The sequence below is a fragment of the Myxocyprinus asiaticus genome, chromosome 15 (genome assembly GCF_019703515.2).
Source record: "Myxocyprinus asiaticus isolate MX2 ecotype Aquarium Trade chromosome 15, UBuf_Myxa_2, whole genome shotgun sequence".
Taxonomy (NCBI): Eukaryota; Metazoa; Chordata; class Actinopteri; order Cypriniformes; family Catostomidae; genus Myxocyprinus; species Myxocyprinus asiaticus.
Genome location: NC_059358.1, coordinates 36,274,738 through 36,291,597, shown reverse-complemented (window position 1 = coordinate 36,291,597; position 16,860 = coordinate 36,274,738). Strand labels below are relative to the sequence as shown.

Sequence of the window (16,860 nt, the reverse complement as noted above, 5' to 3'; positions counted from 1 at the left end):
TTATTCTACTTACCTCGTAAACACAAGCAGGCTGATAAAAAAATCCTGTGTGCCCTTAATACCGGAAGTTGCGTCAAGGCCAATCAGATTAGCACTTACTAGATCAAGAAAGTGCTTTACAGTTTTGTGTACAATATGCATCAGACAATTAGTGAATGTCCTACGAGCAGAGCTAATATTTGCAGTGTGGGCTTCTACATTTCCAGTTTTTTATGACTTCTTTCTGTACAGAGGGAGGATAGACTGGAAAAATTCACTGGTAAGTCCTCGTTTGAAGGAAGTTTGTGACACAAACAGAAAATATATACTCTAGGTATAGAAAGGTATGGAAAGCTACTGTAAAGAAAAAGATAAAAACAAACTCTGTGTTCATAATTGAAAAATCAATCCAGTTCCATGTTTTGTTCTGTTTTCTTTGACATCTCTCTTTAGATCTATTTATCTGTAGACTTGCATCTGTTATACTGAAAGTCAACATTGACAACTGTCAGTTCATATTCTTGCCCACTGCTCTCTGAGGAACTGTTACATTTAGCATGAATGTGTAAAACATTTGAATTATAGACCTTAGTCAGGGTAGACACCATTAGTAATTTTTTGCAATAGAATATGAGGCTGTTAGGGATATATAGTCTGTTTGATGGGTTGTGCTGTTTAACATCTTTGTGTTGATCATTCAGCTGACGAAACATGAAAGGATTAGTTCACCCAAAAATGAAAATTCTCTAATCATTTACTCACCCTCATGCCATCATAGATGTGTATCACTTTTTCACTTTTTTCTGCTGAACACAAACGAAGATTTTTAGAAGAATATCTCAGTTCTGTAGGTCCATTCAATGCAAGTTGTTTGTGATCAGCACTTTAAAGCTCCAGAAAGCACAGACAGTTGTTGGAAAAGTAATCCATTTGACTCCAGTGGTTAAATTAATGTCTTCTAAAGCGAAAAGATGGCTTTGGGTGAGAAACAGATCAATATTTAAGTCCTTTTCACCATAATTGTTTAATTCTGATCACTCTCCAATGTGCGTCCATGAGGGTACAGAGTACACGCTGCCTCTCGCATGACATGGGGGTGAGTAAATGGGGCATGGGGTGAGTAAATGATGTCAAGCCATACAGCATCTAATTTACATAAACTCCAGAAAATGTGGGTTGTTTTAATTAAATGTGAACTAGAACATTTAGATTGTACAAGCCCATGACAGAAATAGTAAGACAAGGATATTGTGCTGTGGTCAGACTTCCAACTTGGAAGCTCGTGCGGAAATCCATAGCTCTGATTTCGCTGAGATGTAGCTATCTGACGTCACAAACACATGGCAGTACCCAGGAAGATTTACAATTAAGATTTAGTTATTGATTGACTTCCACTTTTCAACACATAAAAAGCATAAATGAGTCAAAGTTCCTTCATTACATAAAAAACTTGTTTATCAAATCGCTGCAGAGACAGGTGTTTAAAACAGTAAATTATACTCTCTTTTAATAATCGTGCACCTTACGAAAAATGCTAGCGTTGTATAGTATTGTTTATTCTCCACAATTCGGTTGCTTGGAGATGTCTCTTCTGAGAATCGAACACTTGCCAATGGTTTTTTTCTTTATACGTCATCTTCCGGGCATCGGACACTGGAATCCCTTTATGGTTGGAGATCGGAGTTATCAAGTAGGGATATCTCACATCCGACTTTGAATTCGATTTGATTTAGGGGCCTGCAAATTATATTCCAATATTATGTGCCTATTTTATACACTCAGTTACATTTATTATCTCACAAATGCAACCAAAATATAATTTGAATATTTTATTGAGCTCTGAAAGGTGCAAATTCAGTATCCACATTGGGACATTCACAACAAAATAAGGTACTTCAGTTGTTGAAAAATAAAATAAAAATGAAACAGATGAATAAACAATATAAAAAATAAAGTCACACACAAGTGATCATCAGTCGTTTGATGACAGCTCATAGCCTTGTGAAATGAGGTAAAAAATAAAGTGACAATTTGTCATCAAACACTCAAGCAAGTCTTTCAATCCAAAATACTTATATACCCATGAATTGTTTCTGACAGGAGAGTATGTGCTATCCGTGTTTTTTCTTGGCTACAACTTCCACATTTGTATTGAAAAATTCAGTTTTCTGTGATAAATGTTAGTAAGGGTGTTGATGTGTAGATGTGAAAAATCTTGTAATTGATGCTGGTGCAGAACAGGCGTTTTCTCTTTCCCTCATCAGCACTGTTCAGAATGTCGGGGCTGTCTAGCCGTTTGAAATGGTTGAATAGTGCTTTAAAGTAGAAAATTATCATGTAGAATTCAAGTGTGTCGCATGCGCCATGATATCGAGGGAAGCCCAATTTAATCGCACATGTGAGCCGCTCTGCGCTAACACTAACTCTGCGCGCAAGGATAGAGCAGAGCGGAACTTGAGGCTTCAATCACTCCGCGCACATCCGAGTCCCACATGAGAAGCATATTTAGCACTTATAAAGCGAGATTTATTTCATAAAGTTGCTGTATCCCATGACAGAAATGTGTGTGGATGTGGCTGGCATTAGAGTGTTAAAATAAAAGTGTTAAGATAAAGGCAGCTTAGAAAAATATAAATCAATATTTATGCATTGTATCGATGACATTGCTTCATTGGCTATTTGATCGATGCATCGATCCAGATGAATTAGTATGCCATTCTGAACTGCCATAATATTTTAGATTGTGGAGAAATACTCTAAATATACAATGCAATTATCACTCATAGCAAGCTTCTTCTTCTTCTTCTTCTTCTTTCTTTTTTTTAAAGGAACAGTCATTTTTAACACTATGGAGTCTCTTGGGTTTCATTGAAGGTCTTACATTTCTAGACTTATGAAAACTAAGAAAAGCCATGGCCAAAGATGCACTGTAAATACTAATAGTTATCTGAAATAAAGAAATTATTTACTCAACTTAAGCTTTATTTTTTACTATTCTTACTAGTTATTAGTAAAGTTACCGTTACTCTCTGAACCTTGAAGTTGTCATTAATAAAAACCATTAATTGCTCCTAATTAAACAGTACTTGAAATGTACTAAAATATATACATTCTTTAAATGTTGGCTTTGAGTAATACTAACTCAAAATTATCAAGTACAAAATTGCAGCTATGTGAAATACCCATAAGCCCTTGTGCTTGAATAAATTATGTTTGGTCATGACAAGAGAACTTATGGAGAAATCTAATAATTGTTATTAGAAAATTAGTATAGTTTTAATTCTTGTGACTATTGTTGTTTTTTTGTTGAAGCTGGTTGATAGTTGTGATTTATGTGAAGTCACCATTAGGGTGATAAGTGTTACCTCTCAAGTTACTTAAAATTCAATTAACCACAGTCCCTTTATGCATGCAAAGTTTGGTGAGTTTTTGCAATAGGGATAAGAAGTTAGAGCTGTTTAAAAATTTGGCTTACCCTGTATTCTTAAAAACCCTGCAATCCACATGAAATGTTTACATGTGTTAATGTGTATTTAAACCCAACTATAATGGCCACCTATACTGATAAAGGACAGGGCAGTCATTGTAGAGGTCATGGGCTGGCAACTTACTGACCCAAATAAATGCTTTTAACTCACAGCTATAGCCCTGCAAAAACACTTAGAGAACGTTATTAGAACACATGGGAAAATGAACCTAATGTTGTGCAGTCAATAAGGTCTGTGCTATATAGATAGCTATCTAAAACAAACTTGGGTCATTAAAGCCTGTGCTGTGCAGCCAATAAAGTCTACTTAGTGCACAGTGTATAGATATTTACCGCAGTTTCACTGTAAAAGATTGCTGTAAATTTACGGCGAAATTCCTACAGCAATCTACTGTGATTCTTAAATATAGTAGTTTGCTGTTAAAAATTTTGCATTCTGGGAGATCAAGAGCAGTCTCACTATGAAGCTACTAGTTTTATGGTAAATAGCTGTTCTATGCAAGGCATTAAGGGAGAATGAACATTTAAAATCATGATATCATCTTGGTGAAAGCTAGTGACATTTTGAAACTTATATTTTAAACCCCCCTATGAAAATGTTAGTTTGTGGCACATGGTTAGTGTTCATGATGTTTCTGACCAACACCTCTGTTCTTTATCATCTCACATCAGCCTTCACTTGTCTGTCTAATGAGAGGTCAAATAAAAAAAAAGAAATCAACCTTTGAAGCAATGTACATATTAAATGTACAATTTTGCCAGGATTGAACAGTGTATTTTTTATGAAAAAAATAAAAAACAACAACAACAAGTACACAGTAAAATAACAGTATAGCACTGCATTTGGGTTATAATGGTGAAATACCCATAAGCCTTTGCACTTTAATAAGTATGTATGCTTTGGCAATGCATTGGGGCTACAAAAATTGTAAAAAAAAAAAAAAAAAAAGAAAGCACATACAAATTTTTTTATTCAGACTTAATAGAAGACTTAGTTTAGTATTGTTGTTTTGTTATCAATAGTAGTGTTTTGTTTGAAGTCACCATTATGGTGATTAGTGATCTCTTGAGATGGTACCTTGGGCCTTCTTTACTATTATGTTATGTTCTTCCAGCCAGTCAGTTTATGTTTAAGTAAAACACAAGTTGCTGCACTGTGCTACTTGGAAGACAAAACCTAAAGTCAGACTGAATATCTGATCAAACCTTGCAAATGGCACTATATGTGGCAATAATGATGCATTACACATAAAAACATAAAAGCAAAAACAGTAAAGAATATTTAAGCAAAATTATATCAGCAAATTGAATGTTTAATGTTTGAACTTACAGCATAACTGGTGTTGTTATAAAGACACACACAGAAATCAACTCTCGGCATACAAAATGCAACAATGGTGACAATTAACAAACCTACTTTTACGTAAATAAGTAAGAGCTGAACATTAAAATACAAGTAAATTAGACTACAACAAAAACAACATCAAAATAAACCAGTAAATAGTAAAAAATCGAAGTAAATTCTTCATGCTGCAGTGCATGGTGGGAACATAACTGTTAATTTCAACAACAGTAGATAGTATGTAATTTGACAGCTATATGCTACTAAATTACAGTTGTATACTGTAGCTGTAAAAACAGTATCTAGCTGTTAATTTCAGCAACAGCAAGACACCGTTAATTTTACAGTAACATGCTGGCAACCCTGCTGCCAGTTCTTTACTGTTTTTTGAAGGGAAAATCTTTAACAGTGTTGTCTTAGTGCACCTAACTCAGTTGAATCAATATGGTCTTCGTGAAGTATGCTCAAGGCACACACTGATTACTTACCTAGAACTAAGCTTCTTCTACCAATATAATAGTCTCTCATATGGAAGCCAAATATTTACAGAATCAGTAAAAAATGGCTTATTGCCAAGCAAGAACTAGGCTATGTTTATTTTGAGGAAGTGCAATTATATGGGCGAAAGACTGAATTACATTGACAAGGAGACATAAAGAGAGGATTCACAAGAAATAGCTGTAAAAAGATGAAGATGTGCAGCCATTTACAAATTAAGTACTCTTTAATTATTTAGCTTTCCCGATAACAATGCCAAAGATAAGATAAAAGCATGCCAGCGCTTATAGAGTGGTGTATGTCTGAATAGTAATTTAAAAATGATTACAGTTTTTTATAGGAGGCTTCATGCATTGCGATTAATGTTATGGTTATTAAACACAAATGTATTGAAAACAAAACTGGAAATGACAATATTGTGGGTCACACTTTATATTACAGTATTCATGTTTCTGTGTATTCACATACTAATATATGGCTACATACACACTGCAAAATTTTGGAAGAGACAGCTGTATTTAAAAGTGGGAGTGAATCCCCTAAATTATTGTTTAATTATTTAAATCACTCCTGAAATTTTAGTTTTTGACATTTTGATAACCACAGCAACATTTTGGCATCTCACGGCTTCAAATAAGAAACATGGATGCCAACAGTGTATACAATTTTTAGTGAAGTATTTGTGGCTGGAGAAGCATTATTTTTGTTCATTTTTATTAAAGCTGTAATGTGTATATGCATGTGTGTACATAACAGGATAACAGAAATGCTCTGGGTTCAACACAATTTAATCTCTATTGATAGCATTTGTGGCATAATGTTGATTACTACAAAAAATTATTTTGACTCAATAAAAAATAAAATAAAATAAAATGGAAGTGAATGGGGCCAGTGCGTAAACATATAAAGCCATGTGAATAATACAGTATTTGATACATGATTTTTGAAAACTAGGCATTATAGGTTTAAAATACACACTGTAATAAAAGTACAGACACAACATAAATATCATATGTGTTAAAATTATTTCCATGTGATAAAACTGACTCAAGGAATAGTTCATCCAAAAATGAAAATCATTATTTACTCACTCTCATGCCATCACAGATGTGTATGAATTTCTTTCATCTGCTGAACTGAAATGAAGATTTTTAGAAGAATATCTCAGCTCTTTTGGTCAATACAATGCAAGTGAATGGGTGCCAAAATTTTGAAGCTCCAAAAATCACATAAGTCAGCATTAAAGTAATCCATAAGACTCCAGTGGTTAAATCAATATCTTCTGAAGTGAATAATAGGTGTGGGTGAGAAACAGATCAATATTTAAGTCCTTTTTTACTTTAAATTCTCACCCATGTTCAGTCAATCTCTTCTTCAACTTTCACTTTCACATTCTTCTTGTGTTTTTGGTGATTCACATTATTATGCATATTGCCCCTACTGGGCAGGGAGAAGAATTTCTAGCAAAAAAAAGAGACTTAAATATTGATCTGTTTCTCACCCACACCTATCATATCACTTCTGAAGATGTGGATTAAACCAATGGAGTCATATGGATTACTTTAATACTGCCTTTATGTGCTTTTTGGAGCATAACAATTTTGGCACCCATTCACATGCATTGTATGGACACACAGAGCTGAAATATTCTTCTAAAAATCATAAAATGTGTTCTGCAGTAGAAAGAAAGTCATGCACATCTGGGATGGCATGAGTAATCTGTGATTACATGACAATGTTTATGTCTTGTGGCTATACTTTTAACAGTGTGTATTTTAATGTTTATGTACAGTACTGGCCCCTATTCACCTCCATTGTACATGCCTACTGCAACCAAGATTTCAGATTTTTTTATTTTATTATAATTTTTTTAAATGAGTCAAAATATTTTTTTGTTGTATTCATCATTATGCAATTATACATTATTCAAATGCTGTCGATTGAGCTAATAAACCTGGAACATTCCTTTAAGCAGTCAGAAGAGGAGTGACAACCATATTTATAGTGGCAGTGTGTACGTGGCCAATGTATAAATCTTTTATGAAACTGATTGCAAGTACACATAGTCTCCCAGCAAAGGTCAAGGCTCAAGCCCCCAGTTAGACGGCAGAAGCCATGGGAGTCTGGGTTGATTGGCAGTCCCTAGTTTATCAGATAAACTATTATCCAGTGGCTGACATGCAGGAGCAGTTAAAGTTTTTTTTGTAACACTGCGATCTCTCCGCAGGATATCCAGGATCACGTCGCCTTTGTAATCACTGTCCCTACTGCGCTGGCTATTTTCCTCACTATCTTTGTTCTGGTCTGCATCGAGTCCATCTTCAAGAAGTTGCTCCGTGTTTTTGCCTTGGTGATCTGGGCCTGCCTGGTTGCCATGGGATACCTCTTTATGTTTTTTGGAGGCATCATCTGTCCCTGGGATCAGGTAAGACGAGTGTGTTATCGGCCCCCTGAGGTTGTTTTCATTCATGGGCCTTTTACCTGATATATCTCAGATGATAGTATGCTTGAGAATCAGTGGGAGAGAGTAACATGAGAGGGACTAAGGTGAAGAATAGCATACTACTTCAGTCAAAGAGGCAGGTGTATGTATGGGACACCCTCGCATCCCCATATGAGCCAATTAAATTCTGGTTTGATTTGCCTGATCTTCAAATTCCACTTTGATTTTCCAAATCTGTAACGACAGCACAGGAGCGACATGGTAAGTGTCATACTGTATGTACAGTTTTCTTTATAAATATAATGCTCCACAGACACTGGAATTTACACAGGAATCACATTGCAAAAACAAAAGCTGTGTCTCCATCCATGTATTTTTTTATTAAATTGTAGGATATTGCATAAAAAATGCTGAATAGAAACCAAGATGTGAATAAAATCTCCAAATTGCACATACAAATGTATATGCTCACTTAAGGTGGATACATTTTTTATGCAATAAGAAGACATGCACATAAATTACGATGGAAACACATACTGAATACATAGACTTTATATAGGAATATACTGTAGCTGTGTATCAGAAATGTCCCATGACTGCAGCGACAAGCCATGTAAATACATAATTTGCTCAGAGATCATAATCAATATCTTCGCATAGCATCCCAAAAGTTGCTCTGGTTATTCTGAAATGCCAAAGTCTGTCATCAAAATGATTGGCTTCTATTCCCCCCAGAGCTGTTTGACACGCTATTGCTCCCAGACAAATGGTGTCTGCAGCTGAACACCAGCAAACATGAAGTTCGTCAGAGCGTTTTGTTTGCACGCTATAAAACGCAAGTAATTTATTCCATTTAATAAAAGAGTCACAGTGGCTTCAACTTCCATTTTCATTTCTATTTTGCACCAATTTCCCCAAAAGTGACGATTTTGTTCTCTTAAACACGTGATGGAAACGCAGCTTTATTCGCAAATTCCGATTTTGCGCATAAATTAAATTCACAAATTGGATGGAAACATATCTAATGTATCATATGCTTGGAAGTCTATTGCTGATGGCACAGCTGACAGAAAACAAGACACATTATTGTCATGGTAGATCTAATGTGGCATTTCATTTACATAGAAGCAAAAAAGCTGATACTAGGGTCAGAGCTGGCATATGCGGCAGTACATCTTTAAACAAAATTCAGAGTGGCTCAGGGCCACCTTAACTTGGAAATACAGCCTTTGCCAAGTCATCTGCTTTCCTGATCCTAAACCTAAACCTAACCCTACCCCAACCTACCCCAACCTACACTCTAAATCTACCCATACCGCAACCTCAGCAAATGTGAATCTTGTGAGAATTTTGTAGAACAACATGTAGTAATGCAATAAATACATTGTATTGTTTGTATTTAAATGGTAGCACATATTAATTAAAGACACCTAATATAAAGTGGGACCGAAACTTTTAAAATTAAATCCAGCTATTCTGCCATGTGTTCCTGTATATCAAATCATCTTGTATTGGCTTTTCAAGCCATTATAACCTATACATAGGTTTTTCTTTTTCTAAATAGAGTTATTGATCTGTCCTAATTCATGTCAGAATATGACCCTGTTAAAAACATGTTATGACAAAGGTGTTAAAACTGACATGCATTTTACAGACTTCTACTATAAGATGTGAAATATACAGCTCTCTCCTCCCTCTTTAAAGATGATTATGGAACACAAATTTGTGTGTTCTACTCCCATGGCAGCTCAGCCACACGCATGTTTTACCTGTGAGTCCAGTGAGGATTATTGCGTTCAACATTAATCAAAATGCTGCAAATGTGTGACTAGACCTGGGAATTCACACAGTAATCAGAGGCATGGCCTAGCTATTCTGCACTTTTCTATTAGGGAGGGATAATTTACTTCTCAAAGAAAAAAAAAAAAAAAAAAAAAAAAACAGTTGCCAGGTTGTCAAGTAAATGGAATACAAACTTACTGAATAGAGAATATAAGCAGCTAATGACTTGGTATGTTAAAATAAGACTTGGTGTTTGTCACTGACATATTGTATCTCTGGAGTGGGCAGCATCTGGTGAAAGACAAATAAGGCTAATGTCAGACGTGTAAGAAGGAATGACTTCCTGTGTTAGTCAATATCTCTGCATGGCTCCAGATTAAGGGGCCTATGTGGAGGCTTTGTTGAGTCGCTGAGACAAACCAGTTTTTTTCTTTTTACAACCACATGGTGGGTCCATGCAGCAAGTTGAGCCTGTAGATAATTATTATTATTTTTTATTTGTTTGCTTTAATTTTAGTAAACAATGACTTGATGACAATTAATTAAGAGAAAGCCTACAACTTATCGATATTATCTATTATACAATGAATTGATTGGACAAGCGGCATTCCAAGGTTACCAATCTTTAGTATAATATAGCACTGCATGGGGTGCTTAAATGTTTGTATCACTCTGCACTCTTGCTTGTGTGATATTGCTTCAATAAATGTTGTTTCTGCTGTTCTTTGGGACAATATTGGAAAGCTCTTTCTATGGTGAGACCACTTTTCAGTTCTTTTCCTTATCTTTACTTTCTTTATTTGCTGTGACTGAAATAAACTAGAACTATAATTCTCACCCTATCTGCGGTTTTCATGTTTCTGATTTTATCTAGTATAGAGTGTTAAGTACAATTGTATAAATACAATTGTAATTCTAAACATAATTATAATACCTGAAAAATAAACCATGACCTATATAAAGCTTAACACAAATCTAATAAATTTTGTTGCATAAAACGGCTATGACAGTTATCGTCAGGGACATAATTTCATGTTCCACTATATTTTCATCACAGTTTGGACATGAACTTTATTACCACCAGCTGGTGGAATCTCCAAACTGCAAATGCAGAAACTAAATTTAAACTTTGCGCTGAAAACAGACATGGGACTGAAATAGGCGCAATGGCCTATTTCTCTTAGGAAAATAGCAAATTGCACTTTGCACCACTTCATTAACATACAATACACCCACAGTTTGCACTCATGCACCCACAGATAACCAAATCAAATCAAATCAAATCAAATCAATTCCTGTTATTGTCACTCAACCATATACACAAGTGCAACAGAGGGTGAAAGTCTTGGGTGCAGTTCCGAGCAACATAGCAGTCATGACAGTGATGAGACATATACCAATTTACAATAAACATCAGATTTACACAACACAATTTACATATCTAATATACACATATTTACACACAACACAATATATAAATAATAATATACAATGTACAGTATACAGTACACACAATATAGAATATACATACACACAATATAGAATACACAGTATACAATAAAAATAGTATATATAAAATATACATTAGGTTTTATTGTGCTGTATTGACATTCAGACTGATAGTCAGTTGCCAGTGTGTTGTTAAGAGAGAATATAATTAATGGCAGTCCAGTGTAAGATTAATAAAGTACAGTGCTGATGTATTTTGATCGTGAGAGATCAAGAGTTCAAAAGTCTGATTACTTGGGGAAAAAGCTGTCATGGAGTCGGCTGGTGCGGGTCCTGATGCTGTGATATCGCCTTCCTGATGGTAGCAGTGAGAGCAGCCCATGGCTCAGGTGGCTGGAGTCTCTGATGATCCTCCAAGCTTTTTTCATACACCGCCTGGTATATATGTCCTGGAGGGAGGGAAGCTCACCTCCGATGATGTGTCTGGCAGTTCGCACCACACTTTGCAGGGCTTTGCGGTTGAGGGCAGTGCTTTTGCCATACCAGGCAGTGATGCAGCCAGTCAGGATGCTCTCTACAGTGCTGGTGTAGAACCGTGTGAGGATGTGGTGGTTAATTCCAAACTTCCTCAGCCGTCTCAGGAAGAAGAGGCGCTGGTGAGCCTCCTTCACAACGGCCTCAGGGTGGACGGACCATGTGAGTTCCTCAGTGATGTGGACACCGAGGAACTTGAAGCTGCTGACTCTCTCCACCGGTGATCCATTGATGGTGATGAGGTCTTTTCTCCTGAAGTCCACCACAAGCTCCTTGGTCTTGCTGACATTGAGGGAGAGTTTGTGCTCCTGACACCAGTGTGTCAGAGTGTGCACCTCCTCTCTGTAGCGCTAACACTCCCACCCACCCGCACTTGTGCTTTGAGCTAGCACAAAATTTGCGTTTAGAATTAGCTCTGTCACGAACATAGAATGAGATGTAGTGCACGGTCATTGCGCATAGTGCTGTGCTTTGCACACTCACGAAATAGAGCCCTACAAGTTCATAAACACTTTGTCCTGTTCCTCATACAATGCTATCTTCTGACATCGAAACACTTTTACAATAGTGCATGACTTTTAAGGTGATACATTTTAACGTTTGCATTATATAACTAACAGCATTTACAAGCTTGTTCAAATGTGATCAGATTGTACGGTGGCTCAAATGATGCAAAGGACCGAGGGACGAGTCCTGAAGGGCAAGCGACTTGATATATGAATCAAAAGTGTCATAGAAGCATTTTTTATCTCACATTTGCTTTCATAACACTATCTAGGTTTAGGTTCAAGGTTTAGGTCAGGGAAATGGATTTAAAACTCGAAAGAGCATTAAAAACCTTGTAAAATGTAGTTTTATTAACAAGGTTCGGGAGGAGCAAGTTCATATAATCCGACCAGTCACACAGCCAAAGTAAGAGTATATAAACAGCTGCTTACCTCTACGTAGCACTGAGAGTTTCCGGCATGGAGAGTTTCCGGCAATTGGGCCCACACCTTGCCTACGAACAGACCCATACAAGTGACTCAGATCATTGGATTTCAACTCCGCTGCAAAGCATTTGCCTTCATCCGAACATCTCTTCCGTCTAAATCATCTCGTTTCAACAGAAGCTGCCACAGCAGCTCATTCGTTTCACAGCATCGACTGCTACCACCTTGAGTGCTACTTTTACTCTGTCTTTCCTCCTAATCTCTATTTGCCAGAGCAGATCATTGCGTGAAGCTGCTTCCGCAACTGGCTGCTTCGACACTGTACACATGTGAAACAGCTCACTATGACTGTTCATATGTTCTCATGTAAACTTTCCACCAGGAGTGGCCCATTCACGTGAAGCTGTTTCTGCAAGCTGGCTACTTCGATGATTCATACATGTCAAACAGCTCCCTGCATCTGTTCATATGTTCTACTTTTCGCCCGCAGCAGTCCGTCGCGAGAACTTGCCTCTGTGAAAGGGGCGCTGCTCCAGCTTCACGTTATTTAAGCTCTATTACAGCTCTATTCGAACACATGAATCAAAGATTAACTTTTTAATTCAACCATCATGTCAGTGCTCCCCAGTGTTTCAATCCGGTTCTCCTGCACAGGTGATTCCTGTGAGCCTCATTACCTCATAGGGCGTGATCCATTCAGCGATTCTGTTTGTCAACTACTAACATGAATATCACGATCGTTCTCCCTTCAAAGTGCCCTTCGGAGCGCAATTTATTCCATTCGGAACACAGGACCAATCATGCAACAGCAAACTCCTTCCAATCGACCGATACTCTAATTACAACTTCTTTTCAAACCAACGCAGACATTTTAACGCGAGCTCGCTGCCGCGCAGCACTCTATCTGACCATTACACAGCACACTGCAGTTATACTCAGCCTCTGTCCAAACAGACACAGCTGAATTTGGCTTGGATCACGTGCCGTGTCCCAACTCATTCCTGATCTTTCCGCAAACTCGTCTCGCCTCTCAGCATTCGAGCTCGCCTTGCCACGCAGCCCCGATAATATGAAGTAAGCGCTGCTACAAACTTCCACTCATCTCTACACTATAACATCACTTTCCCTCCTCTGATCAGGGCAAGGTAAAATAAAAAGTTTTTCTGTAGAATTTATTACAAGTCATCGATATAAACAAGTCGTTTTATTCACCACACTACTGCAAATGGTGCTCTTATAGTATCTATTAAATCCAAATCTCAGGCACAAACTCCTACGATTTCATAAATCCTCATCAAACGAGACTAGTCAAGGTTGGGGAGTAACGGAATACGTGTAACAGGATTAAATATTTAAAATACAAAATATAAGTAACTGTATTCCACTACAGTTACAATTTAAATCATTGGTAATTATAATACAGTTACATTCAAAAAGTATTTTGATATCTGAAGAGATTACTTTGCATTTTATTGTCATTTGTTTCATTTAATGTTTAGTCCTTTCAGATAGAAAACATTTATACATATAAATGATGTGATCCAAAGAATGTTTGAGCAGTGGTTAAACACTTTCTTATGATTTAAATTACATTCATACGAGCAGACAGAGAAGTAAGTTTGGAGCAGAAGTAGAAATAAACCTTGTGTAAATTGTCAGCTTTGCGCTAAGCTAAAATTATATTTCTAGCCATTTTACATGCACATTACCAGGCACAATCATATTTTTTTTTTATCAAGAAAATTCACGTTGGATCATAGTTTCATTTTTCTAGTAAAACCTTTGATATTAGGACAAAAATCATATTCTTGATAATAATTTTTCTATTGTTTTCCTGTAAAAATATCTAAAAATCCTTAAAACAAGATTAATTTGATTAATCTTGTTTTAGAAACAACACTGCATAAGATATTTAGGTAGTTTTTAGAGTCAAAATAAGTGAAAAAAATCTACCAGTGCTGAAGAAGTAATCCAAAGTATTTAGAATACGTTACTGACCTTGAGTAATCTAATGGAATATGTTACAAATTACATTTTACAGCATGTATTCTGTAATCTGTCATGGAATACATTTCAGAAGTAACCCTCCCAATCCTGCACCCCGTGCCAATAATATAGAGTTATGAAATGACTCGCATTATGTTGGAAAACAGTCTACAAAGATCCAAACCATATGCTTAAGTTAATAAACAGCAGACTACAGTATTCATCTGGGCACTTAGTTTCAGGTGCCTTCTAGTTTCATGACAAACCAACTTTAAATGACGTTGTTCGTATGCACACGCAAGCATGTTTCCTGACATTGTCTTACACATGTTCCTGACATTTAATCTAGCAACTATTTCGTACATTTACCACATTACCAAATTTTCTATTGGCTCAACACATCCCTAAGCAGCACAAATGTGCTGTCCAGGTCAACAACTGCGGCATCTTTTGGGCCTTGTGACTAAACCTCCCACTACATCGCAAACAGTGCAATGCGCCATCTAAGCTCCGCAACTGTGGCATCTTTAGGGCCATACGACAAACTCCCACTACACAGCAAACAGTGCAAATGCACCATCCAGGTACCACCACTGATCACGTGCCATAACTGCAGCACGTCTTTCAGACCATGCGTCTCAGCCTCCATGGCTCCGTAACCCATATTATGTCACTCATACCAAATGAACCATCACCTACTTAGCAACTGACAAAAGTCTTCCCTAAACAGTTCACCATAAGCCTGCATCTCCGCATCAATCAATTTAATTCGAACATAGCCTACCATTCACCATCACATCCAATGCCGTGCTCAACCCATTAGTACCGCAGAGTGAGTTCTTGTGTATTTGCAGCGTAAACTTTTCACACGAAAACATAGGTTCCAAACATCTTCCTGTTAAATGCCACGTGAGTCCTCGCTCAAGGATTCATCCCATTCATCCTACCATCGAATGCCGTGCAGGCCCACGCCTGCGGATCCAGCCGCTCGCAGCTTCGAGAGAGCTCAGTAAAATTTAGCATAAACTTTCTCACACAAATTGTATGCTTTCCCATTGAACGCAGTGTGGTCCCGCGCCTGAGGATACAGCCCGTTCATATCACAAAAGCCCATGCAAACATGTATCCTGACATTACCTCGCATGTGTTCCAGACGCCTTAGTTTTTCCACGCAACCTATTCTCTCTGCCTTCATCCATCCCTCTACCCCATCATATCCATAGGCTACTAGAACGGATTCCCACGTGAGGCTGTCACCTCTAGAGAACCCGGCTTCACACCCATTCCCCTCTTCACTTTATCCCCCTCCCTTCTACCATTTTAATCTCTCCTACTCCGGAACCGTTCCCTGCGCGAGGCTGCCTCCGCAAGCGAACTTCGTCCCAAATCCCTCCTCAGCTAACCATAATTAAAGCAGAACACATTCCAGGCTCAAAAAATCATATTGCTGACTCTTCTAATTTTTCTTTCAGAGATCCAGAGCCTTGGCCCTTGAAGCGAACCTGACACCAACCCCAGTTCCTCCCTGTTCATAACTGAAATTCCTAGAAATCACCCTCTCAGACTCCTTCTCCACGCCCCCCAGGACCCCATTCTTCAAGCCATTTTCCCCAAAACTCTAACATATAATCATATCAGACAGTTTGGAAATGCTTCAAAGATTTCCACCTAAATTACAATCTGCCATTCCAGATTTTTCTCTCCTCTCTGTATCCTCCTTCACCCACAGCTCAATAAAACCAAAAACCTCCACCCCGGTACTATTAAAGGGTGCATTCGAGCTTGGGGTCAAGTCTCGAGCCTTGAGCCCTACACCCCGGACAGCGAGCCACACATGTTTACACTATCCTTAATACAGGATTACATTAACTGCGAACTACTGAACCTCTGTTCGGAGAATATTTAACTTGCTTTTAGCACCACCAAGTGAATATTTCACCATGGGACTGCCACGATACGTATAATAAATCATGTAATAACATTTAGCAAAATGTACTTTTGCACCACTAGTGACACACCAAAATGGAACTGCAAAAGTAACGACTGTTTTCAAATAGTATTCCAGAACGCTCGCTCCAAGTTTTATTAGCTTTGCCTAGGAATGCCTTTCTTATACTAATACAGTAGCTGTGTAATACAGTACAGTAGCTACACATTAATCAGGGACAGGAGAAAGTATTTTAACACACATCACCTTTAAGCTCATATGAAAAATTAATTTTTGCTCTCTATCTTGTAGTTTCTGTTTACTTCAGTTTGTGTCTGCATGCATCTTGGCCTCTGAAACAAATGCACCCAGCAACACTTTTTGCAGACCTTTATGTTTATTACCCTGTTCATGGAGGTAAGAGTGGGGTGGTCTCCGACTTTCATCTCACATAGCTCTAAAGGTTTCTCGGATGTCAAAGGTCCTTAGCACTTCAATGGG

The 16,860-nt window shown here is 37.5% G+C and overlaps 1 protein-coding gene across 1 annotated transcript in view; it reads left to right on the top strand.

The window, feature by feature from the left end:
* LOC127452715 (adenylate cyclase type 2-like) overlaps positions 1-16,860 on the top strand; it is a 224,604-nt gene that overhangs the window by 3,833 nt on the left and 203,911 nt on the right. The window contains exon 2 of the mRNA XM_051718353.1: positions 7,534-7,731. Coding sequence (XP_051574313.1) covers positions 7,534-7,731 — 198 coding nt within the window. The remainder of the gene's footprint in view (positions 1-7,533; positions 7,732-16,860) is intronic.